The sequence below is a fragment of the Neofelis nebulosa genome, chromosome 10 (genome assembly GCF_028018385.1).
Source record: "Neofelis nebulosa isolate mNeoNeb1 chromosome 10, mNeoNeb1.pri, whole genome shotgun sequence".
NCBI lineage: Eukaryota > Metazoa > Chordata > Mammalia > Carnivora > Felidae > Neofelis > Neofelis nebulosa.
Genome location: NC_080791.1, coordinates 75,371,561 through 75,398,636, shown reverse-complemented (window position 1 = coordinate 75,398,636; position 27,076 = coordinate 75,371,561). Strand labels below are relative to the sequence as shown.

The window sequence follows — 27,076 nt, the reverse complement described above, 5'->3', positions numbered from 1 at the left end:
GATAAGCATCTAGGGAAAAAGGGGGAGTGGAAAGTATATAGCATGTATTCAGGAAATACGGTGGAAAACAAACCCCGTGGTCCCCAAATTGGCCAGGGTCAGAAATCGATTTATTCAAACGGGGGTCCCCTTAAACCACAATATGGCTCAGTCTGCAAAAGTACCTAACCAGAGAGGCAGAGAGACAACTTCTGAGGACTGAAAACTCCCGTGTCTACAGCTCCCCACTCCTCCCCATACAGCAGCCAGACATTACTCTGCAGAGAGAACATTTACTACCATACTTAGTGCTTTAAAAAAAAAAAAAAAAAAAAAAAAAAGCCAACCGACGCAATAAACTCAGTTCATTTAATTTCAAAACATGAACTCACAGCTATCTCAGGAAATATCACCTTACTCTTTAGATTAAATGTTAGCCCAAGTCTAGAAGGCATTCAATAGTGAGAAAGTAGTGTACTTTAGTTGGCTTCTCCAGGCTCAAGTTTCACCAAAACAAGTTTCATACAAAGATTAGCCAAGTACTGGGTAATGGGATATGGCAGGCTTACATCATCTGTGGCCCATTTCCAAAGCAGCATAACTTTTCCAGGTGGAATTCTAAGTGCTCCCTTCTTGCTCTGTATAATCTTCGTTATACCAATTTGCAAGGTGGGTAATGGCAGATGCATTAAAACCAGTTACAGGCCAGGAGACCTTAGGCAGATCATTTCATCTCTCTGGGTCCCTGCTTCCACCATCATGAAGTGGATTGTTGGGGGGCACTGGTCATAGGCCCCTTCCTGAACTCACTTTCCAAAATTGTCAGTCTTGGACTCAACTGTCTAACTCTTCCTCTGGCTGCCCCGGCATGAAGTCCCCCATCTGAGCTTTGAGTCCAACATTCAAGCACTGTGGGTCTTAATTTCTATGAGTATGGATGGAAGCAATTATTGGCAGACCGAGTCAGCTCACCTCCCAAGTGTACCGCTAGGCTACACTTCTAACCCTAACACTAATGAATCCACTTTGCATCTCGCTAATCCCTACCCTACAGTGAGAGATACAAAAAAGAACAATGCTTGCCCTTGGTGATGATGATGATGATGATGATAATGAATTTTTATTGAGTGCTTATGAAGTGTTGGGTTCTACACTGAAGGTTTTACTTGCATTATCGCATTTAATTCTCACAAAATCCCTATTACATACACATCATAGATGAGGGAACTAAAACATCAAGAGATTAAATGATTCACCCAAGATCTCGCAGCTAGAAGGCAGCAGAATCCAAGATGTGAATCTGGGTCTGTCTTATCTTTTAGCCAATCTCCATACAGTAAAACCTTGGTTTACGAGCACAATTCGTTCTGGAAACATGCTTGTAATCCAAAGCACTTGTATATCAAAGCGAATTTCCCCTTAAGAAATCACGGAAACTCAGACGATTCGTTCCACAACGCAAAAATATTCACATAAAAATTATTATAATCCCGTAATATAATACAAAACAATAAAGAAAATACAAAACATAAAGGAAAATAAACATTAACCTGCACTTACCTTTGAAAACCTTCATGGCTGGTGTGAGGGAGACGAGAGAGAGGAGGGTTACCGTGTAGGACGTCTTTTGCTATCACTAACGGAATCGCTGCTATCTCTTGGCTCAATGGAATCGTTTTCTTCTCGCCCAACTTTAACAAGGAACCTATCTGATAACACTTGCTTTTGCCTCCTTTTGAGGATTTCACGGAAACGTGACATTGCGTTGACAATCACCCATAATCCCACAGTAAGACAGAGAGACCGAGACAGAGAGAAGAACCATTGGCTCAGTTGTGATCATGTGACATTTGGCATCATATGCTACTTGTATTGCCAGACATTGCGTGTTTATTAACAAGTTAATTTTTTTTTAACATTTATTTATTTTTGAGACAGAGAGACAGAGCACGAACGGGGGAGGGGCAGAGAGAGGGAGACACAATCGGAAACAGGCTCCAGGCTCTGAGCCATCAGCACAGAGCCCGACGCGGGGCTCGAACTCACGGACCGCGAGATCATGACCTGAGCCGAAGTCGGCCGCTTAACCGACTGAGCCACCCAGGCGCGCCAACAAGTTAATTTTTAAGTTAAAATTTATTAGAAATGTTTGCTCAGCTTGTGGAACACTTGCAGAACAAGTTACAATCCAAGGTTTTACCACACTCAGACTAAGCAAGTTTAAGTATAAAAGCATCTCACTTTGCCCAGGACAGGCCTGGTTTATACCCACATCCTACTGCAATTATTGATAGCACCCCTTTCGCTCTCAGACGTGCTCTAGCTTGGATAATAAATTATACACATAGTCACGATGCCTCCCTGAGGAGCGATAATAATGATTGTTACGCAGTCACGTCACATTTTGCAGTGAAGTCCTTCTTAACCACCCTATGTTAAACGGTGACCTCTCCCGGACTCCCTATCCTTCTTATCCTGCTGTATTTTTCTCCATACCACCCATCACCACGAAAAAGGAATATGCATTTTATTTATCGTCTGATCCCTTCACTAAAATACAGATGTCTCCTACTTTTCGGAAGTTCACATTATGCCACTGTACTTTTATGAAACACCTACATTAGTACCTGTTTTCGCTCACCAAAAAAATATTCGGAGGGGATTTTCACTTTTACGAAAAAGAGCAAAAAGCAAAAATTGCATTCTGCATTTGTTTTGCAGGGAGCCCTGACCGAGGCAGCGCCTATCCCGAGCAGCGAGTGGCACCACCAAGCTCCTTCCCAGGGAACTACACTCAGCATCTCAAGCTGCCATGGGCTTTGAGCTGTGTCTGTGAGCATCTGTGCTTTATCTTGACTTATTTTGTGTATCCGTTAGCGAGACGTGTCCTAAGGTATCAGAACAACCTAAGAGAGGATGTCTTTGGGGTCGGAGAACACTCAAAAAAATTTCCATATAAATGAATGGCAATTGCTTCTTCACTTTACATGATTTCCTCTTAAGAAAGGTTTTATAGGAACACTCTACTTTCAGCGGAAGCAGGGAGCCTGTATAAATTCCACGTGGCAAAAATTTCCTTTTGGTTAGGAGTGTATCCCCCAGTATGTAGTAACTGTTTCATAATTACATAAATGCCTGTTGAATGAATGAATGAATGTACCGACGTCATCATAACAAAAGCGAACGTTTATTGAGCATTTACTATGCGCTGGGTGTCGCTCAAAAGACATATATTTTATCAAACAACCCCAACAAGCCCAAGTTTGGAATGGTTACCACCATCATGGAGAAACTGAGGCTCAGAAAGACGAGGCAGTACCTGCTCCAGGGCATGCTGCACTTGGTAGTTGAGCTGGGAGGGTACTGAGGCTGGCATTTTATACTCCTAACCTCTACTCTGGTAATGCACACCAGCAGCTCAGGATTTGGGGCAGTATGGGATCGAAGACAGGCTAGCATTACTGCCTCTCAGAGATCCCAGGAGGCGGTATGGTCAGGCAGGGCTTCACAGAAGAAAGGGGACTTGATTTGAGCTTTGGAAGACAGGATAGTACACGGAGACACAAGAAGCGTTTAGCCCCAGGAAGTAGTAGTGAACGCGGAAAATCACAGGGCTGGCCATGCTGCTGGGATTGAACAAATTCTTGCAGAAGTTGCCCCGCAGAGTAAGATTTAAAACAGTACTGTCACCCAGAGAGCCTTGCACACCGTGGAGGAATCGGACTTCATTCACTAGTGAGCAGGACTCCTCACAAAAGGTTTCGGACCAGAAACAACTTAGTCTGCAATTTCAATTCCGGAAGCCTCATAATAACGTCAGAGAAGTTGACAGGAGCTACAGGTGAGGACCAAGGCTCACCTCTGGACCCTCTGCCACCAAGGCATATACTGCAATTGGTAAAATCTCTGTTTAAAGCACCTGTTTTCCTATAGATATGTTTGTGCGTAGGGTCCCTTCATGGTCCCTGTGAACGGGCAGCCCTTCTCTCACTATGCCAAAGAGAACGTATAATGCAGGCGTTTACTCTTCTCCCACACCACAGCATCATGACCACGTGTGGTTAGTATCTCTGGTGGCAAGGACAGTCCTCTCCTACTTCCCAGTCTTCCTAAATATCTCCATCACACTTTCTTGTTTCTCTGTTTAAACCTCTGTCAACTCATTTTAACCCCTCGTCTTGTTTCACGGCCTCTCAGCCTCCCTGGCTGCATCTCCTATGACATCACGTCTGCAACATCTGAGTCAAGAAGAATAATCCTTGGAAATAGCCCACGTGTCACCAGCCTTAGGCAGTCTGGTCCACACATCCTGGACAACCCTGGAGACAGAAAGAAAAGCTTAGCCACACATGCCTTCTGGGTGGTTGGCAAAGTATGATGGAAGCCAGAAACGAAACCAAAAAAAGAAAAAAAACCTTTTTTTTTTTTTTTTTGCTGAGTCCACTCAAAAACAATTGCATAAGTAACACAAGAATGCTGCATCACCAAAGGGACCGATTATAAATCTCTATGTCTCTATTAACATAAAAATGAAGGAAAATGTGTTACCTCAAAATGTCATCCAAAGGAAGTCACTACTTTCAGGGTTTTTCTTTCTTCTCTTCCCAATATTTTATTCTTAATTTTCCCAATAATTAACCTGAGTCAAACCTTCCTTCCATGCTTTGGTTTCAGTTCCAAAAAGTGTATCAAGGTTATGATGGCTCATTACCCGCAGCAGAAATGCAGATGGAAACATTCCTGTATATTTCAACCTGGTTTCTCCAGGAAAGGATGGAATTTCTTCCCTTGAGATTTTTGGAATTAACAGAAAATGGACATGATTTCAATACCCTGGGAGATGGTAAAATCTAGGCCAGTCACAATTAGTGGAAAGCAGGAGAAAGTTCTAGAAGTCCCCAATAGTGGAAATGACTGATATTTTCCAGCAGAAGAGGGGAGTACCTCCAGATGAGCGGTAAACGAGCTTTATTCAGAAAAAACAAAAAACAAAAACTAGAAGTTGTTAAGAGGGCAATCAGTTTATGTGCAGAAAGGGGAGGAAGAGCTGAAGGATCGTAGTATTTTCAACACGGAACCTGGGAGCTCAGGAACTGCAGGGGCCATAGCATCCCTGCCTTTGGGAGGGAGCAACAGAACTGCAGAAAGGCAGCTGGGGCCCTTTAACCCACTGACCTCTTTTAATCTGCTTGTTAGCCTGGCTTCGGACAGGCCCAGGGGGTCTCTGACCAACCTCTGGGGGGAAAGGTCAAAGGTCAGAGGCACATTCCCCAGTCATCATTACTCTCAATTATTCTTCATTCTGAGCCACTTTCTCCTTCATTTTGAGGAAGGGCCCCATTAAGTGTTTTCCAGGACACTGAAGGGCAATGACCCAACCCAGGCCTGCTCACTATGTTCCCCTTCCTCTCCACTTCAATCAGAGCATCTCCCTGAGCAAAGCAGGTATCCAGGGGGTAGCAACTCACAGAAGCACCTAGCCCTGTGTATCACAGGCATACTCATATGTCCTATACTGAGCACAGCCGAGGGCCCTGCCGCTCTCCAGAACATGCCCAAGCTATTACAGTTAGAGCGGTTTCAAGCACAGCCTTTGCCATCAGACAAAGCAGAGGTTCTACAAGTTTCCAGTCCTGGAATCTTAGGGAAGTCCCTTATTTCTCTGAGCCTTAATTTCCTCACCTGAATAATGGGGATAATAATAGTTTCCACTTCACAGGCTTATGGAGAGGTTGAAATGAGTAAAGCTTAAAGGCTCAGTATACGTTAGCTATTAATATGAGTATTTTAGCAGTAATATTTTTTGTCTTTTTTGATAAGCATAATGTATTGTCATTGACAAAATCTGGACTATAAAAAAAAGCATGGACCAAAAAAAAAAAAAAAAAAAAAAATCTCCCTCCAGAGCTCAGCACTGTTAACACAGGAACGTTTCTGTTGTGTCTTTTCTCCACACATGGAGACATACACACACTACTGGACCATTTTCTAATCCTAAGAGCAACCATCCACTGCCTACCAACCACACTTCTAATTCTCACAGTAAGTCTGTGAGACACTGTGGGACCCATTTACAGAGGAGGACACCAAGGCTGGAAGAGGCCGTGCCGATGCCCCCAGGTCACACAAGCCAGCACTTCCTGAACAGAGCTGTGACTGCAAGTCTCTCCGGCTGGAACACTTAGCTCTTAGATCTAAGTTGCTCCAGAAAGGGTCTCATTCTTCTCCTTGCCCTGCCTAAGCTGGAAGAATCTAAAAGAAGGGACCAAGGGGTGACACGAATGTCAGAACCACCCATGTCATGCTCAGGGGGGTGTGCCCGGAGCTTACCCTTCCCAGTAGGTGTTTCAGGCCTGAGCAGTCAGCCCCTCTCACTTCCACCAAAAGCCCTGGTGACCCTGTCGGGTAGGATTTGAACAGAAGCAGGATTTGCCGGCTCCTGGCTTCTACCCTAGGTGGGCAGGTGCATTTCTGACATTCCCCTGCAGGGATAACACATTAAAATTCAAGTTTTGCCTCTAATTACTCTTGGCCTTATTTTGATCCAATTAGCCTTAAAATAGAACATAAAGTAAAACCTTTGGTTCCATTTATCAGTCAGAACAGCAAATTTTCAACCTGCAGGTTAACTGACTTCATGTTTACTGAACTGCATGGGTGATAAAAGTTCAGACACTCACCTCTGGCCCCAGGGCGCATTTGGGGATGGTTATTCACACACAATTGACTTCCAAGATGTTCCCAGAGAGCTCCTTCCTACTGAGGGCTACTCATGATTCAAAGGTAAGAAAGGTTTATTTTCCCCAAGCTCATTAGAAGACCAAACCATTCACCATGGAGAGAAAATAACAACAACAACAACAACAACAACAACAACAACAACAACAGCTGTTCCCATGTATAGACGCCCATGTTTCAGACTCTGCTGGATAAAGAGGAAAACTGATTCCAAGATTAGTAAGTGACCAGGCTGGAATTCAAACCAAGAATCATCTGAGAGCAAAGCCCTTCACAATGAACACAGCCTCCACCACCACTGGGCTCTGCATACAGGGAGCACACAAATAACAAATAACTAGTAGATCAACCTGCCAGTAAATGATAAAACAAAAAGCAAGCTAATGATGTGTGAACAAATGACACAGCCATGGTTTCCAGGATTCTGCAGAAAAGCTGAGGCCCATGCTGGAGTATAGCCGAGGCTATGGGAATGTGGGGACGCAGTCTGGGGGCAGTGGGGTGCACAAGGGCAGTAGCTGCTGCCCTCCCAGTGCTTCCAGTTTCTTGGAGCTCCTCCAGTCCCTCCTCCACCCGGTAGGGGAGTACAATGGTGGACCACAACTATCGTTGGGTGGTCCTCACACAGTTAATTGGAAAAGTGAGACTCAGGTCTAAAGACTCAGACAGACCCAATAAAGGCTGACCTTTGACCAACACTGGGGAAAGCTCCCTCCACAGGATAAAAAGGCAGCTATGGTGAAGCAGTGAGGACATCCCAGCCCTCACCACAGCCACCTGCCACCAAGCTGTCCCCTGGGATGCTCCACGTTTTCCCTGCATGCCAAGTCATTCTGTTGCTTCTCTCTTCCTTGGAAGCCTCTAGGTCTGGCAGCCTGACACTATCTAGTCCACACCAGGACCCAACTTTCCCGTGCTATATCCTGGAGTGGCATCTCAGGTGGAGCTTGGAGAGAAAACGTGTGAAACTCTGGGCTCTCCCACGACAGTCTGGTTGGAGAAAGATTCCAGGAAAGGATTAGGGAACTGGAGTCCTGACACAGTGCAGCAAAGGTGCATAACGTCTGCTAATGTTACAGCACATTAAAAGAAGTTGTAAAATTGAAGCTTAAAGTTAGACAGGCCAACCATAACACAAGAAGTATGAAAAGCAAGGTGCCATTTTTCCAACAAATAAGTTCATTATATGAAGAACCAATGTAGATTGTTTCAGCATCTTGTTATCCAATGTGGCAGCTGTGACTTTTTTGGTAGCATCTTTAAAGAGCTCAATCAGCATGAATTCCAGTTTATTAATGACACCTATTCTTTAGGTATAGGTTCTTACTATGTGCCAGGAAATTTTCAAATATGGTTTCTTACCCTCACACCAGCAATACAAAGTGAGAACTTGCCCCATTTTACTCAGGAGGAAGCTGACATCCAAAGGGGAAGCCAACTTGGCCACAGCACTGGCTGACTTCAGTGGGGAATGAGGGTCTCCTCAAACCCATCTGATAAAAAATAAATCACAAAAGCAAAAACCCAGAGAAGAGCCTTCTGATTACAGTTTCTCCTTGGGCTGGAGAAACAAGTCAGGCTCCCTAGGGCAGAGAGGAAAAGGCTGCTCTCCTCAGCCCTCCCAGGAGTGATGAGCAGTTATTTTTGAAAAAGGAGGGAAAAAGTACCTGCAGCCTAGATGGTTCTTGCATACTAGAAAGAAAACTAAGCCATTGTGAGAGGCGGGAGAACAGGACTGGATGCTATTCAAGCTGGGCTCACTCCCCACCCGCCCCCCGCCCAAAACAAGCCAAACCGCAATACAGATCAACACCCGCGTGCAACCCGAAGTATCATAACACAATGGGGGCGGGGAGCGGGGGCGGATGCAGACCATGCCGACCCGGGACAGCAGTGAGGAAGCAGACCCACTCGCAGGACACAATCCCGCGCGTGTGCAACCCCAGGAATTTGTGGGTGGAAGGGACCGGGGGAAATTGCAGTCCATTCCACCCCTTTCAGCCGCGCGCGCACGCACACACACACACACACACACACACCGACTTTCCTGGCTTAAAAAAAAAAAAAAAAAAAGCCTGAAATCTATCTTCAAAATAATACGGGAAACACCAAGTACGAAATGCGTTTCAGGGGCTTTCCATCGCGGGAGACGATTCCCAGCGGGGATGGGAAGCGGGGTGGGGGATAAAAAGTGGAACGGCGCCCCCGGGAGTGAGGTCTGCAGTCCACCTTACCAGCTTCATGGTGGTGTTATTCTGTTCCCAGCGCCACAGCATCACGCTCATCTTACTTCAGGGCGAAGAGGGAAGTGGGGGGAGGAAGCGGGAGAAAAAGGGGGAGGGGGCCGAAGCACCTGCCCGCGCGCCCGGCAGGTCGGGCCGGCCCGGCCCGTCGTGGTCTCCGCCCCGGCCCCTCCGGGCATCCCCGCCGCCCGCGGCCTCCTCGCCCCCACCCCGGCGGCCGCTGCTGAGCGCCCGGGGACCTTGCCCGGAGCCCGGCGCCCGCGCTGCCCGGCTCGCGTGCCTCCCCCGCTCTCTCCCTGCCGGCCTCCCCGCCTCCGCCAAATCAAACAACTCCCCCTGCGTCCGAGCGCCCGCGCCTCGCAGCGCGGAGGCCGCTGGGGCCGCTACGGGGTGGGGGCGGGAGTCGGGGCCGCCGGGCTCCCCGCCCCCTCGCCGGTCCGCGGGCCCTCCGCGTGGCCCCCGGCTTTCTCCGGTGGGCCGGTTCGCCCCCGCGGTGCGTGGAGGGGGGAGGGGAGACGGGGGAAGGGGCAAGACGGTAGGAGGGGGAGGTACTTAACTCTTTCGGGAAGGGCGCGGGTAGGCGGGCCGGCCTTCGGCACAAACGGAGGGGCACGGAGGGGGGAGCGGGGGAGGACTGCGGGGGGCGCGGTGTGTGGCTGTCGGGTCCTCACTCCGGACACGGCCAGCGCCTCTCCCCGTGGCTGCTCGGCTCTGTGCGCGTTTGCATTCGGCACCGAACTCACTCAAGTTGGCTGACAGTAACCACTCCGGGATCATCCCCTGCCCCCCCCAGCAGCTGGAATCGTGAGTGTGGGATGGATGAACCAGCACCCGCTCGAGCACCTCCACCCCTCCGCGCGCGCACACACACAGTCGCCCAGGCCCTGCCCCAGCCACACGCCGCTCCCCAGCCTCATTTGTTTCCTGCTACGTGAAGGACGGGGCTCCAGTGTTTTTAAACACACCTGGCCGCTGCCACAGATGGGACTTCCGTGGGCCTCGGGGAGGAGGTGGGGCAGGCGATGACAGGGGAGGCAGACAAGGGGAAAGGCCGTGTGGCCTTTGTTTCCTTTTCTGCTCGCCCCACCTGCCGCAGGCTCTTTCTAGGGAGCCTAGGAAAGCACCCTCTACCTGGTGCTTTCCTCTGAGATTGGGGGAGGGGGGCGCTGGCCACCTCCTCACCTTACTGTCCAGCCCTTGTTGGGATCCCTGGCAACTTTCAGTAGCCTGAAAAGGCTCAGCAACCCTGCAGCTCCTGGAGACAAGATGGCACCGGCTACCCAGATCTCAGGATGTGTCTCTGATTTGGGCGGCAGTGACATTTTAGGATGAATACCTGGCTGGCCCCTGCTGATAGAGAGCTATGATGAGAATTCATGGAATTGCTTTATTACACATTCATTTCAATAGGCAAAACTGTTTAAAATGAGGGGAGGTGATAAAATGGGTCCTAACCTTTTAAAAGTGATCTTCCAAACATAGCAATTAGATCAAAACGTTGCTATGCCTGAAGCTTTCAGGATTTGGTTTCCCTTCACAGATGAAAAATCCCAACTCTTTCCTATGGCCTACAACTTTATGCCCATCCTCTCCCTTTTACCTACTGTGCTCCAACCACAGTGGTCGTCTTTCTTTCTCAAACACATTGAAATCCATCCCACCTCAGGACCTTTGCACCTGACAGTCCCTCTCCCTGGATCACTGTTCCCCCTAGACCTGCCTGTGGTCTCATTTCTAATGTCACCTCCTCAAAGGGACTTTTAACTTAATGTGGTGACCATATTCTTCTATTACTATTGTCTTCCCTTTGTTCTGTTCACTGTGTGAACTTTAGCTAACTTGTATTCTTGTTTATTTTTTGCCCTGTCCCACTGGGCTATGAATTGCATGAGAGCAGGGGCCTCATCAGTTTTGTTCCCCCATGGTATCCCCAAGTGCCTGAAACAGTATGTGGCACATAGTGGGAACTCAGTAGATGTTTCCCAAATGAAAGTCTGTTGACAATGTCCTAAGTTCCTGCAGCTTCCTCTGCAATAAGGACAGAGCCAGACCAGGACAGCACATCCCATACCCAGCCTGGGCCCTGACCTGAACTGAGTGACTGCAAAAGACCCTGTTATGTCCATCACCACGTATATTTCTGGAGAGTGAAACATAGGCAGTGACATTTGCTGCTTAAAGAGAAGGGGCACATCCTAGCGAAACACAGGAGGGGAAACAGCATATGTCATTCGAGAAAGCATATTCCATATTAAAGTATACTTATGTATTTAGAAAATGAGATTTTAAAATAACTATTTTTTTTTCCTCTGAAAATAAAGCTGGACAAGATCATATTGGCCAAGAGAGCAAAACACAAGCTCTCTATCACAGCTGTGTTAAGCCAGGGGTTCTTGGAGCTGGGTGGGAAGATGTGCAGCCCAGAAACCTTCTGGTTGTATGAAAATGCTATGAGACTGGGTATTTTTGCATTTTGGGGGGAAGCATCTATAGGTTTCTCACATTCTCTAGGATACCCAAAACATTTTTAAAAAACTACACATTCCCAGAGAGTCATTGAATGAGCATTAGTTCCCAATCAAAACATTTGCCAGGGGCGCCTGGGTGGCTCAGTCTGTTAAGTGTCCGACTTCAGCTCAGGTCATGATCTCGCGGTCCGTGAGTTCGAGCCCCACGTCGGGCTCTGTGCTGGCAGCTCAGAGCCTGGAGCCTGCTTCAGATTCTGTGTCTCCCTCTCTCTCTGCCCCCCCTCCCCATTCACACTCTGTCTCTCTCTCCTTCAAAAATAAATAAACATTAAAAAAATTTTAGGGGCGCCTGGGTGGCGCAGTCGGTTAAGCGGCTGACTTCAGCCAGGTCACCATCTCGCGGTCCGTGAGTTCGAGCCCTGCGTCAGGCTCTGGGCTGATGGCTCGGAGCCTGGAGCCTGTTTCCGATTCTGTGTCTCCCTCTCTCTCTGCCCCTCCCCCGTTCATGCTCTGTCTCTCTCTGTCCCAAAAAAAAATTTAAAAAAATAAATAAATAAATAAATAAAACAAAAAAAAAAAACGTTGAAAAAAATTTTTTAAAAATATTTGTGGGTCAAAGATAGAAAATATCACTTATGGTGGAAGGAGGAATCAGGGGGTGGCAGTAGAGAGGATGCCCAGCTTTAATTAAAAAGAATAAATCCTGTTGCCTTGCCTTTCAGATCTCACACACTTCAGACCATAGGTATGCTGACTCATTTAGCCAACATTCCTTGAACATCCACCATAATGCATTTACCCAGCTCTGTGCTACGTATTGAGAATCAGAGAGGAGTCCCTACCACCCACACATACAGTCTATTAAAAGATGAACACATACAATTACAGTTGCAATACAATGTGACAGGTACTACAAAGGAGGGCTGTATGGTGTGTAGCTGGGCCATAAAGGAAAAAAGCTATGCACAAGACTGGGAAGCATGGAATAATTTCGCAGAGGTGACACTGACTTACATCTGGAAGGATCAAGGCAAATTCAATAAGAGGAGGGAAGCATCCCAGGAAGGTAGAACAGCATGTGCAAGGGTATAGAGGGGTGAAAAAGCATGGCAGGTTCTGTGTGGTCAAAAGGTGGAGATCAAGGGGCAGGAAATGGGGCTGTTTGTAAGGCTGGAGCAGGTCAAGTCCCTGTAAAGGGGATCCTACCCCTAATCCTTATAAACCAGGGGAATGATTTGACTGACTTCCCATTTTAGAAGGACCTCTCTAGTAACAGCAAGAAGGCAAGTTTGAAAAGGTGGAGGCTGGAGGGAGAGAGGCCAGTTACAAGGCTGCTGAAATCACGCAGGGGATAGAGAATGAAGACCTGAATAAGGCAAAGGGTAGAGAAAAGGACGCTGACATCACCAGCAATTTGCTGATGCAATGGGTGATTCACAGGGGTAATGGCTTTGAGTTCATCCAAGCAGATGTCAGGACCCTGCAGAATTTCAGGAACAGAAGCAGCTCCTTAAAACCTCCTACATCTTGGAGAGCTATTTATCATGCGCCAAGCTGCCTTTCCTGGCACCTTTCTTCTTCCTCCTATTTCTGTGATCTTCCACCAAGTCCTTTGATGGTGATTTAAGGGAAAGACATCAGCCTGTGTTGACCACATGGGACAAAGCAATGGGAACAATGCTTGTGAAGGTCGGTCCTACAGTGTGTCCTTGTTCCTCCTAACCGTTGGCCCCTTTTTTCAGCTCATGGCTTTCCGACCCATTCCCTGAACCTGACAGTCCAGCATTCACCCCTGCAGACAGTGACCCCCACCTTAGCCTAGGTCCCTGAACGTGACCTCTCTTGTACTCTCATGGTAGCCACAAGGTAGAGTCCTAGGTCCTAGTATTGTGCAACCCTTTGTGGCACTGACCCCCTCCCCTCCCCAGAGGCTGGATCTGCCCTTTGCTGACAGTGTCCTGTTCCAGACCTTTCCATCCTCAGCATCCAAGAGATGTGCCCCATATGGCTCAGCATTTGCTTACTTGCACGTCCGTCTTCCCTACTCTTCTACTTCTCTGAATTCTTAGCACCTCCCCAGCTGGGGGAGGCACGTGATAACTATCTCCAGAACGAAAGCTGGAGTGTCTATCTTGTTCCTCAAGACAGGAAGAAGAGGGGAAGAGATTTGGGCCAGAAAGCCCGGTTTGAGGCCTGGCGTCCCAAAGACCTGCTCATTCGCAGTCCTCCTTTCCCTCACCTATAAGATGATGATCTATAAAGTTCCTTTTCCCTCCTACATTCTGCAAGGCCAGCCCCTGTCTGATAAACTAATTTGTGTCCAGCTGTTAATGGCTTAATGTGTTTCCCAGATAACGCACTCCAGTTTAACAGGGGATCTTCCACTCTTTCAGCCAGAGCAGTGACTAACGGGGAAATGTTCAGACACTGCAGGGGCCAGCCCGGGGAACATCAGACAAAACGAGCTCTCTAGGCTGCCCCGAATGTGGGCTGATGCCTTTCCACCCACGCGCGAGGCTGACTGTGGACAGATGTCAGCTCTTACGTGGCACGGTGATGGCAAAGGAAAGACCACAAGCAGCGTGCCACCCCCTGAGGTAGGGAATAAGCTAATAGCTTAACATAGGGAGTCTGTTATTTTTTCCCCAAATAACCAGGAGCGAATAGTAAATTAGCACAGAAGAGTTCAGCATCATCTGTCCAGTGAAAATCCTAGCCATAGTAGCAGGTGTTTCATAAGTGTGGCAGAGGACAATTTCCACTTACTCATGACAGCAATGCTCAGAAAAGCCATCTTCCCCATTTTGCAGATAAAGGCTCCGAGAGGGTAAGTGACTGGCTCCGTCCAGTCACTTCAGACACTGCCAAACAGGAGCATCACTTGAGACGGCCTGCCTGCCCCCTATCTCTGCAGCGTGCACGCTATTGCCGTACTATGTACAACAAAGGAAATCTCAGAAATGCCGTCCCTGGGAAAATGAAGACCGTCTGTGAGCAGACGTCTCTGCAAGTGGCCTTAAGGCTTATTCTAAGTCCCCTTCCCTTTCTGGGAGGGCCTGGAGATCTCGGATATGGAGGAAGATGTATAAAAGTGAAAATAAAAGATTTGGGGAAGTACACAGCAGGCAGTCTTTTTAGAAACTGAGAGTCAAATCTAAGCAAAGCACTAATCCTTCTCGGGGAAGAAAGCTGGGACAAGGAGGGCGAGCACAGAAGATGCCATCTCCCCTCCACCAGCTTTGGAGGGGAGTGAGCCCCCTGCCAAAAGGTCACTGGGAACACTGGGGTCTGCAGGGGGTCCACAGCGATTGGAGGGTTTGAAAGTAAGATGTATGGCTTTCAGGAGGCAGATACAATGTCACACTGACAAGCCCACAAATGAATGAATACAGCCCTCCTCGAAAGGGCTGGGCTGGGCTGGGCTAGCAAAGGATTTCTCTCCCTCCCTCCTCCCTTTACTTTTTTCTTGAGATAAAGAATTATGTAAAGGCATCTCCCTGTGCACATGCTAAATGCCACTGCCTTCGGTTTGTTCCCTGAACAGTGTTTAATGTGTGGCTTTCTGGGTCCCCCCACAATTCACTTTCTTCCTTCCAGGAATGGGGATCAGTGTCTGAGTGGTGCAGTGTCTCCCATGGCCCCTCCAACATGCTGCTCACTCTCCTGGAGGAGGCCGGGTACAGCCACATCTCCACACCTTTGCTCAGGCTGTTCCCTCTGCACGGAAGTGCTTTTCCTTCCATTCTCTGCCAAACGATATCATGTAGATCTGGGAGGACCCAAAGCAAAGTTAACTCAGTTGGTGAACTTCTCTTAGATCCCTCCCCTTGGAGAACTCTCTCTCCTCTCTTCTGTGGTCCCCAGCTCTTTGTTTCCATCTTCTCAACAGCCTTTCTAACAGTCTGTCTCCTTCTGCAGTTGGGGGTGGGCACATCTCATTAGCTGTTGCAAGTGTTAGTACTGATGGGAGTATTATCACAACCGGCTCACAAATTGCTTAGGAACAGGTACTCTAACTCACTCACCTTTGAACACTCAGAATAGGGTTTGGCTTGTCACTGGCACTACACCAAACAGAATTAATACATTCAGAAGGTCAGGACTATAGGGGACTTAAAGATCATCCAATCCCCTCCCCCATAATTGTCCAGGAAAATCCAGGTCACCTCTATAGAACGCCTTCCGCTGTGCCGTGTGAAGTGCACTGAAAAGAAATCCAACTGAATTGTGGGAGGCTGGACACAGGACACGATGGCATCTCGGGAACGCTCTCAGGAAGAAATCCGAAATCCGCGGTGACCTTGCCACACTAAAGATTCACTTGCTTGCTGGGAACCTGGATACTGGACATTTCCTTTTAAATATTGCTAGAAGAGCTTTTGGAGAGCGAGGATTATGTCTTATTTTCCTCTATGGCCTCCCAAACACTGCCAAACATAGAAGGAGCTTAGGGTAAAAAATAATTTTCAGGAAGAATGACAAATAATTAAAGACTAACTTTAAAGCTCTGGGGTAAGAGGCTTTTGACTTCTCCAAAGCAGCCAAACTGGTCCCAAGCAACTTAGAGCACACTTCCGAAGAGCAGGCACGCTTTTCCCTCAGATCCCAGGGTTGCCAGGTGCCCCTGGTATTTATTTGCTCTATTCAACATCCCAGGCCCAGGGGCTCCTCCTCCAGCCCCCTCCCCTCCCACTCCTTCAATGAGGCAGATAAGGGTGGAAATTGTGCAATCTCTGGGTGACCTCTGACCCCCCTTTGAAGGGCCTCCACACTGCCAGCCCTCCCTCCTCCCTCTCTCCCACCCTCTGAGCAGCCACATCTCCTGCTCTGACCCCAGTGAGATGTCCAGGCATGGGGACTGCAGACATTTTTGGAGGTAGCCTAAAGACATTTTAGGCTTATCCAGCCCGTTCCATTGAGCTAGGGGTTCATGTAAGGTGAAATAGAACTGTTTAAAGCAAGCAAAAAAAAAAAAAGCTTAAAAAATCCTGCCACAGAAATATGGATAGCTATTGTCAAAGCACTTAAGAAAGTTAAATGGTTTCTAATTTTTGTCCTCTGTTCTGGTTTTGCAACTGAGTGATTCAGATGAACGGTCTGGAATGGAGTTGTCCTCAAACTCTCACTGGGTTGTGTTGGTTTGTTTTGTTTTCGGTGGTTGTGGTTTGGTGGGGGAGAGGGTGGTGTGGTTTTGTTTATTTTATTTTCCCTGTGGGATCAGCCCTTTCATTCTGGGCCGGTTCTGGTCACCAGGGATTAAGGTCAGCAATTTACGAGGCAGTCTTCTTTCCCAAGGGGCTGTGGTGCACACTTCCTGGGCACCGTTGAGGAACTCAGCGGCTCCCCAGTAATACTTATGTTGTAGGAAATGCCATTGCTTTTCATGATAGAGATATGAAAGGGACACAGATACCCTCGAAGTGGGTTAAATATTATTCCCCAGTGGGGGCTCTGGAGGCTTTTCCTTTGGAACAAAAGCAGGGGCAGGTAAATTGATTCCACTTTTGTTAGGCATCCTGATTTCACAGGAGATTGCTTCTCTCTCTCACACACACACACACACACACACACACACACACACACACACACACCCCGCTGAGGGCCTCCTCCTTCCCCCAGCCCAAGAGAGGCTACCAGTGATGAATGCCGAGGGGGCTGGCACTGTGGGTCTGGTACGCAGGGCATGAGATGAGGGTAAACAGGAGGAAACAGATGTCTGAGATGCACCTACCAAGACAGTGTACGTATACACAATCACCCTCTATTCCAAAGTCAACAAGGACAACCTGGGAAATCCCAGAATGAGGGCACCATTGTTTAGCAAAGGAAAACTTTCAGCACTGCTAATGACTCACTTTTGGCTTCTGTGCGGCCCGTGAAATTACCACTGCTATTGATCACATGGCCTCCACACTCATGGGTATTTCTCAGCTCCTAGAGCACAGTGAGTAGCGGGGTTCTTCCCAGCCAGCCCCCTTCCACAGCTTCCTGCCTGGTCATGCTCGGGTCAAATGTGGACCTCGAGAACTCACGATGACCTAATTTCATGTTTGTCAAAGCACTTTCTTGTCAGTTACCCAGGTGGTTATTCTTAGAACCATTCTGTAATCTAAGCTAGATGGCTGGCCTGATCCCGTTTTCCGAAGAACTCACTGAGGCACAGAGAGGTTAAATGAGCTGTCCAGAGTTGCACAGCTGCTTAATGAGCAGGCCACATTAAGTCTTAGACCTACGGGCTCCTTCTAAATACCCTCTTCCTGGGTTCTCAAGACAAGTGGACTTTGCATCGTCTTCTTATTTTCAACAGAATTAATAGCAGCAACCAAGAGCTAATAATAAAATAGATTTCAGGAGTGAATCTTCTATGTGCTACGTACCATTCTGAGAGGTCTGCATGTACTATCTCATTGAATCATCATAGTAACCATACGATATAGGTGTGAAAATTACATTGCCCAGAGGGGAAACCAGGCACAGGAAAGTCAAATAACTTGCCCAAGGTCACAGAGCTAGTAAGTGACACTGCTTGGATTCAAACACCGTGTAGCTACAGAGTCTATGTTCTTAACCTGTGCTGTTCCACCTCTCTGTATGGTGACATCATAATCATAATGTAAGCCTAAGATCAAAAGTAAAATAAATACTTCGCTGAAAGGGTTTTTACAAATAATAGGTGCTATTCCTAGTTAGTGGAGGTTTTATTTTTGGTTTTGGTTTTTGCTTCTCCTTCTTTGGCTTTAATGATTGCTGCCACTACAAATAAACTTCCATTGAATCCACAAATTCTTCCTCAGATCGCGCAATGGTAGGCAGTATTCTATTTTATTATTTTTTCTAATGTTATTTTCTTTATTTTGAGGAGAGAGAGATTTCTGTATTTTGATGCACGCGAGCAGGGGAAAGGCGGAGAGAGAGAATCCCAAGCAGGCTCCGTGCAGAGCCTGAGTTGGGGCACGATCTCGTGAACCAGAGATCATGACCTGAGCTTCAGTCAAGAGTCAGATGCTCAACCGACTGAGCCACCCAGGTGCCCCAGTAGGCAGTATTTTAAATAGCTCTGTGACCTGGGGCAAGTTGTAAACATATCTACATCTCAGCCTCTTCACGGAAACGGGTATGATTGTACTGACCACTTAAAATCAGGGGAGCTACGACATATGAAGGCCCCTGAAAAACTCTAAGTTCGGGGGCGCCTGGGTGGCGCAGTCGGTTAAGCGTCCGACTTCAGCTCAGGTCACTATCTTGCGGTCCGTGAGTTCGAGCCCTGCATTGGGCTCTGGGCTGATGGCTCAGAGCCTGGAGCCTTCTTCCGATTCTGTGTCTCCCTCTCTCTCTGCCCCTCCCCCGTTCATGCTCTGTCTCTCTCTGTCTCAAATAAACGTTAAAAAAAAAAAATTAAAAAAAACAAAACAAAAAAACAACTCTAAGTTCCTAGAACTAGTTTCCCAAAACTAATTGACGGGAAACATTTCAGTCTGTTCAACCACCTCACCTATGTGTCTTAACTGCAGGACTTCTGGGAAGCTTAAACACGCTAGTGAGCAGCCCAGAGCTCTAAGCAGCCATTTGGAAACGGAGCACTGCCCCAAGGTATTTGCCGGCAGAACCCTTCAGGTGGAACACTTCTCAAGCTACTGCTCCAAGGAACACACTTCAGGATCGGTACCCCGCAAGGCTGCACCTGGCATATATTTTCCCAGCAGGCCCTCCTCTTCGGCAACGTTCAGAGCAGCCCGAGGCCATCTGAAGGCACCCCTAGATTTTTTTCTCACTCCATTTTGAGACCCTGCGGCGGGAGACTTAAGCCTGCACTTCTATCCTTGTAACTATCGGTCCAAAGACCACAGGATATGAGCGATGGGACCGTGGGGGCCTTGGGGCTTCAACAGAAACATGACCAGAGAACTCAGATGACCCCACCCCTGTGTCCTACACACAATCTGGTTTCTATCAGGCGGGCTCCTGCAGTCACACTGAAGGTCAGTCATTCAGAATATGTGGCAGGCCCCCGACACAAAACCAAGGTCTGAAGGTTGGCCCTACTGATAATGAATCCCCATCCTTCCAGCATGGAGCAGATGGTAAGGAATGACAATGGGATTGGTCCTACGTCAGCGAGGGGGGGGGGGTGCCCCATTGGAGGAGGATGCGCGCCTTTGCTCCGATACCACTGTCCTATAGAGGTGGACGCGGAGTGTCTGAAGTAGCCACTGTCTTATTCTGATAATACAATTGCTAATATGTATCAAGTATTTGCATACTTAGCACATCCCGGACACTGAGCTATTTATCGACATCACCATCTTCATCCTCGCAATACCTCTCTGAAAGCGGTACCATCACCAGTATCCAGAACGGGTAATAGAAGCACAAAGGTGTCAGGTAAATTACCTATCATCACACAGCTCATAAATGGTAGAACTCCATGGTGGAAGTCCAACGTGGGTTTGTCTGAATCTATAGCCTTGTACCGATGGTTATAGGCTTTGTAGGTCTTCCAGCGCAGTGGTTCGCACAGTGCCGTCCCTGTACTTAACGGCGTCAGCAATACCCGGGGATTTGTTACATATGCAAACTCTTAGACCACACCCGCCATAGACCTGCAGAAAGAGAAACTCTAGTGCGACCCAGCAGTCTGCGTTTCGTTGTTGCTGTTGTTGTTGTTGTTGTCGTCTTATAAGGCCTGCAGCTCATTCTGATGCCCGCGAAAGATGGAGAATCACTGATCCAGGGGAAAGAGCTTTGTACTCAGGCTGTCTCTTCAGAAAGCCCCAGAATGAGTCATCTGGCCCGTTGTCCACTAGCATCCCCCAGCAACAAGCAGCGCACAGAAGGGCAGGGTGCAGGGCTCGGAGTTATTCCAGGAAGAAAAAGTAATAGGGCTGGCGGTCGCAGGTCACTAGGGACCGAGACAGAACAGGGAGGGAGACCTGAGGCCAGCACAAGGCATGCCTGCATTGAATATGCCACACCATTCCCACCCCACTTGCTCGCACAGCCACAGGGTCACAGAGGGCCGCGCAGGCCTTAAGGATCCCTGAGTTCTCTTCCTACCCGTGTGCACACCCCGACCTCAGCAAGGCCCCTGCCAACAGGGGCTCCTGCCTCTGCTCGAACCCCTGCAGTGATGGACAGCTCAGTGCCCCCAGGGCAGTTCTTCCTTCTGCGGAGATTTCTGCATGTTTCCTCGCACTGTTCCCTGCCATTCCTTCCCCCACCCCACCGAACTCAGTCTGAACTAGACTGCCTCAGGGCAGCCCCTCAGATATTTGACAGGGCCCATGCTTGCCCGGTCTTCTCTTATCCAGGCCCAAGGCCTTGGCTCTTTCAAGACTTCCTCTTCTACCTGTTTTCGTGTCCTTTCACTGTCCCGGTCCATCCGAAAAGGCTCCTGAGGTATTATTCTCAGAGAGGAATCCCCACGAGCCCTCATCTGCCACTTTCCGTTGGCCGAACTCACCACACTCCACTTAATGGAATAGTTTCTTCGGGCAAGCCGAGCCAACAGCAGCCGGCCTGGCCACGCTGTCCCAAAAGAGGGCACGAGGAGGGGGCGCTGACCGCCTTTCCTTCTCTTCTACCTGATCAAGGCATGGAAAATGGCAGCCTGTCCTTCAGAGATTGCCTCCCTGCCTCTGCTTTCTCTAGGAAATGTTCTCCCCCAAGCCCACCCAATGTGCAGTGAGGGAGGCCCATCCTGGATGGGGAAGATCCCCCCTATGGGCCCGCTCTGCGTAACCCAGAGGAGCCCCTGCTCCCTGGCATCTCCTCCTCCTTCCCAGGATCGGCAGGGGTCCACCAGCCCCATTGGAACCCTTGGCTCTCGGAGGTGGTAAACATCAGGCCGTGTCAAGGCCCCGCAGCCTCTCTGCGGTTGGCAGTGATCAACCAGTCTGCAGGGAAGAGATAGTGATGGGTCTGTTTTCACTGGACGGACTTGTGGTTATCTTCCCCGAGGAAGCCAAGGTGGGGGCTGGGTTGGGAGCCTGGAGATCTGGCTACAGGCCCTCAAGCTCCCAATGCAAGCTCCCAGTGCCTACTCTGGAGACAAACTGCTTGAATTCAGAGTCTGGTCTACCTCGGCTTGCGGTGTGACCTGGGGCACGTTGTTTAACGTCTTTGTGTCTTGTGATCTCATCTGCTCGTGGAAATGATAACCGTGCCTGTCTCTCAACGGTGAGGCCCACGTGAAACATGCATATGAACAGCGGGCATGGTAGCTGACACACGGTCCGTGCTCACTGGATGCTTATTGTTCCTATTGGTACACTGCTTTATACAACTGGGTTAGGGAGCAAGTGATGCATGACGAGAGCCTTTCTAACTTTACAAAGACTTCATTCTCTTGTTCGAGCCTAACAGCTCATGAGACGAGAACATTAAGATTTATCATTACCATTGTATATGTGAAAACACTGAAGCCCAGAAAGGTCAAGTGACTAGTCCAAGGTCACACAGCAGACCCATCACTAGATCCCAGACCATCTGATCTCCTGCCTTGGGCTCCTGGGGTGTGGCTATGAGGGACAGTTTGATTTATACTATTACTGCATTTTCCCTCAGGTTCTACAGCTGTCTTATTTTCTAAAATCAAGAGCTAGACGTGTGATCTTGGACCTAAAATCCCCAATCTGGATACCACACAGGCTCCCTTGTCCCATGCCTCCCGGCTTCTATCCTAAGGGGCATCCAAGGAACAGATTTCACTCCCTGACCTGGTTTCTAGGCCAGGACTTATCTGGTCCCTGCCCGGTGTTCAAGTTTACAGCCAGGCTTGCTGTCCAACCCAAGGCTCACTGTCTGACCCTGAGCCAGAACTTGAAAGTGCACGGTACCCAGTCGTCCTGGAGACCTACATGGGACGCCCCATGCCGTGCATCTCCTGAGTAGCCGCCTACAATGTCCTCAGGAAGGGGCCCAGGCTCTCTTCTGCAAGGACACAGATCCAAACCCGTTTCTCCTAAGGTTTCTGGACTGGAGCAAGGCAGGGTGGGTGTGCGGGGTGGGAGAAGGGTATACCTGACTGCTCCAGATGCACCCCTCTAGTTTGCAAATCTCAAAGCCCTTCCTTAGAAGGAGATTCTAGGAGACTTGTGCCTGGGGCTGGGAGACGCCATGTTCTCTACTCAGTGGCTCCAGAAATACCAGATTTTTACACGGTGTCCCATCTGGGCCCAATAAGCACCATCTCTTCAATGTCCGCACTAAGTGGTTTGCAGGCTGTCTTGGCTGTGTGTTCCTGGGAAGGACAATTGATCTCAATGCTCCTCCTCTGGCTCTAAGACATGCTTTTCTCCCTCCTCAAGAGATGTCAGGCATTGGCTCCACTGAGCACTTATCATCCAGGGGTGCTCTAATGACATCAGTTTCCTGAGAGTTGGACAGTTCCCCTCACTTCAAGACCCCGCTTTGCTCTCCCTTCTCCTCCTGCTCCTCCCCATGTCCACACTTGGCTTCAGCCTGCAGACCCTGACAGCACGTGGAATTGGGTTCTCACTGTCCTCACCGTCACTCAGAGCCCAGCTTGGTGCTGTTAATAGACACAACCAACACGGCTGAAAATTTATAAAGAGGGCTGCCTTGTTGCAGATGAGTGGTATTGCAGGGGTTGAAAACTAGCTGCAGAGCAGAATTGTTCTTACACTTATTCATGCACGCAACAGATATTCTTTTTTTTTTTTTTTAATTTTTTTTTTCAACGTTTTTTATTTATTTTTGGGACAGAGAGAGACAGGGCATGAACGGGGGAGGGGCAGAGAGAGAGGGAGACACAGAATCGGAAACAGGCTCCAGGCTCCGAGCCATCAGCCCAGAGCCTGACGCGGGGCTCGAACTCACGGACCGCGAGATCGTGACCTGGCTGAAGTCGGACGCTTAACCGACTGCGCCACCCAGGCGCCCCGCAACAGATATTCTTGAATGACCACCAAGCGCCCCATTCTTTTCTGGGTGTTGGGGAGACACACAGCTGAACAAGACAGACAAAGCCTGCCCTTAAGGAATTTACATACAAGGGCAGCAGAACTGACAGGCAAGTAAATGTATAGTAAGTACCACAAGAGGTAGAGTCGGGTGAGGGACAGAATGTTCCTGGGGGTGGAAAGGCATGCCCTACAGAGAGGCAGCCCAGAGAGGCTTCTCCAAGGAGGCACCTGCCAGCAGAGACTCAAACAAAGGAAGTGAGCCCTGTAGCAGACCTGGGGGAACAGTGCCAGGGGCAGGGGGACAGGAGCGCACAAGCCCTGAGCAGAATGTGGTCAGTGTGCTCAAGGACAACAAGAACGCCACTGAGACTGGAGCAGAGAGAGCAAGGCAGAGGGTGAGAGCAGATGAGCTGGAGAGAAAATTTGAGGCCAGTGCCCGCAGCGCAAGAGTCTGCAAACTACTGCAAACTGACTCTGTCAGCCAATGAGCTAAGAACAGTGACTACGCTTTGAAAGGGTTAGAAGAAGAAGGAAACAAAGGTGGAGAAAAAAGGGAGACAATGATGAAGACAAAGAAGGATAAGAAGATGATGGCGATGTGACAGACTCCTATGGGACCCACAGAATCTAAAATATTAACTTGGGGCACCTGGGTGGCTCAGTTGGTTAAGCATCTGACTTTGGCTCAGGTCATGATCTCACAGTTTGTGAGTTCGAGCCCCACATCGGGCTCTGTGCTGACAGCTCAGAGCCTGAAGCCTGCTTCCGATTCTGTGTCTCCCTCTCTCTCTGCCCCTCCCCCGCTCATGCTCTGTCTCTCTCTGTCAAAAATAAACATTAAAAAAAAATTTTTTTTAACTAAAAATAAAAAAATAAAATATTAACCACCTGGCCCCGTACCGAAGAGGTTTGCTTGTTCCCCAATATAGAGATCTGAGGGACAGTAAGCCATCTGGGTTTTATTTCCAGCACCACAGGAAGCCAAGGAAGTTCTGAGCAAGGAAGTGGCACAAGCCAAGGCTGGCGCAGGTCAGCGCTCACTCTGGCTCCCCGTGGGGAGGCAGCTGTGGGGTCTGGCACTGGGTGCAGGCAGGAGATTTTATACTCACGCGGGAGTGAGAGGACAAGGACGGTGGCTGTGTCTGGGATGGGGGCAGTGGCTGCGGAAAGAAAGGGCTGATTCTGAGGCACATCAGCAGAGTTGCCACACTGGATACGGGATGTGAGGGAGGGAGAGGAGCGAAGGACAACTCGGGTTTTGAGGTGGGACAACTAGGGGAGTGTTGGTGCAGAAGGCTAAGGGAGGAGCAGCTGGCGGGGCAGGTTCGAGAAATCAAGAGTTCTAGTGTGGCCATGATCAGGCTGAGACGATGATTCAACATCACAGTGCAGACATGTATGTACTCATTTATATATACGCGCGTGTGCAAAATGTACACACGTAACGTAAAGGATGATGGTGTCACCGACGCTATTAGAAAAACAGAAAGGAAACAAGAATGTATGGAACAGCTACTCTGCTGTGTGAAGTATCTGCTATTCATTCCTGCAAGAATCTCTCCATCTGTCTCTCCCACTTTACTGATGAGGAAAGTGAGGCTGAAACCGTTGAGCCGTTTTTCCAAAGTTGCACGCAGAGCCGGATAGTGGGGAGAGCCGGGAGATGAAGCCAGGGGTCCCTGCGCTTAACCCCATGACCACTAAACAGAGCAGCACATCCCTGTCTACTCTGGCATGCAGCCTTCCTTTCTTGGCACCTGTGTTTGGGCATTTTTATGTGGGCAACACAATGGACAAGTTGGGCTCCCCCGGGTTTCCTGGAATTGATTCTACAGACCAGAGACGATAAAATGTTCTTGTTTTCTACCTCTGAATTTAGCAACATGGGATAAACACATTTTTATTACACTACCTTTTTCTCATTCAGTACTTTTTAAATTATGAAGTAATGCGTGCTTATTAATTGAAATTTTAAAATGTGGAAAAATAGGAAGGGAGGAAAGTAGTAATGTTCACAGCCCTTAAATGTAGCCATGATTGATTCTGGGACTTTTTTCAACATTTTTCTTTCAAAGTTTATTTATTTATTTATTTAAAAAAAAAAATTTTTTTTAACGTTTATTTATTTTTGAGACAGAGATAGACAGAGCATGAACGGGGGAGGGGCAGAGAGAGGGAGACACAGAATCGGAAGCAGGCTCCAGGCTCCGAGCCATCAGCCCAGAGCGCGACGCGGGGCTCGAACTCACGGACCGCGAGATCGTGACCTGAGCTGAAGTCGGACGCTTAACCGACTGAGCCACCCAGGCGCCCCGCAAAGTTTATTTATTTATTTTGAGATAGAGACAGAGTGTAAGTAGGGGTGGGGCAGAGAGAGAGAGGAGAAGACAGAGGATCTGAAGAGGGCTCCGTGCTGACACCAGAGAGCCTGACACGGGGCACAAAGTCACGAACCATGAGATCAAGACCTGAGCCAAAGCCAAACACTTGTCTGACTGAGCCACCCAGGTGCCCCTGATTCTGGGACTTTTAAAAGCCTGCACTTGACCCACTGTATAGTTAGCAGGTTTCTGGGGTTCAGAGCTGTGAGCTCAGTAAGGGAAGAGAACCCAAAAGGAACCAATAAACTGTGCAGCAGAGGAGTTAGGTAATCATAAAAATGGCAGGCATTCATTAAGACAATATGTAGGTGTGTGCTAAGAGTTGTGCTAAGCGTTTTAACCGCATAATTTTCTTTCTCATGTCCCATTTTACATTTGGAGAAACTGAGGCTCTTGTCACTCCCAAGCACTCCCCGAGCAGAAGCTCTTCAATCTCATGTCACTCTGTGCTTAGAGAACAAGTATGGCCCACCAGAAGGCTCTAACAAATACCGCTTTTTTTTCCCCCCACCCAAGAGTTTAGTGTAATTTTAGAATTGACCTCAACTTTGAATTCGACGAACACATGCCACCACATCACTGACCTCAACAAACATTTCTTGAACAACTAAAGAAAAACTAAAATCTGATAAATCCAGAACAAAATTAAGGAGAGGAAGCCAGAGTGAAGTGAGGCAACCCAGGATAGTATCATGGATTCATTCATTCAACAAGTATCTATTGAGTCCCTACTAAGTGCCAAGCCCTGGAGTGAGCCACTGAGGACCAGTGCTGAACGTGACAGACTAAGATCCTGGCCTCATGGCAGATTTTGGTCAAGGGATCACCATGGTTGGCTAAATCTGGGGAAACACTCGGAGTAGCTTCCCCTCAGACCCTAGAGGTCTGCCTTACTTTGTTCTGATGCACATGGCCACCCTGTGCCAACCAACTTGCAAAGAACTTCAGGAATAGAAAAATCTAATTACACAGTGCTTCTGTTTTATTCTTTGGACCAAACATTGTGTAACTTGTCCTTCCACATCATTTCTTACTAGCTTATTTCTGCTCACTTTCCAACCAGACCCAGTAACTGGAATTTTTAATCTGAGGCTACGGCCCTCCAGGGGTCTCCATGGATGAGAGGATGTTGTTATATGGACATATATTTTGCAGAGGGTCAGGGACATGAAGGGGAGCAAGGGTCCATTGCTTCTGTCAGAGTTGCAGAGGGGTACATAACCTCAAAAAAGTAAAAATCCACGGCCATAATCTTTTTCCACTTCAGTGGTATTTCCCATAATCTGTGAGTGAATGTTGACTCTTTTCCTCTGTAACAGACTCTCATAGAGCCGAGACTGAGT

The 27,076-nt window shown here is 48.5% G+C and overlaps 1 protein-coding gene and 1 non-coding gene across 14 annotated transcripts in view; both read right to left on the bottom strand.

Moving 5' to 3' along the window:
* The window catches only part of NAV2 (neuron navigator 2), a 741,392-nt gene that overhangs the window by 318,421 nt on the left and 395,895 nt on the right, over window positions 1-27,076 (bottom strand). Inside the window, exon 1 of one of the 13 annotated variants that reach the window (XM_058688455.1) lies at window positions 8,952-9,268. The exons of the other annotated variants lie outside the window; for them this stretch is intronic. Within the exon in view, the coding sequence (XP_058544438.1) occupies window positions 8,952-9,002 (51 nt within the window). The 5' untranslated portion in view covers window positions 9,003-9,268. Of the gene's footprint in view, window positions 1-8,951; window positions 9,269-27,076 lie in introns of those variants that run through there. 13 annotated transcript variants of the gene reach the window in all.
* Window positions 26,247-26,318, bottom strand: LOC131488958 (small nucleolar RNA SNORD45). Its single transcript, XR_009250334.1, has one exon. It is a non-coding gene; the product is annotated as a small nucleolar RNA SNORD45 (small nucleolar RNA).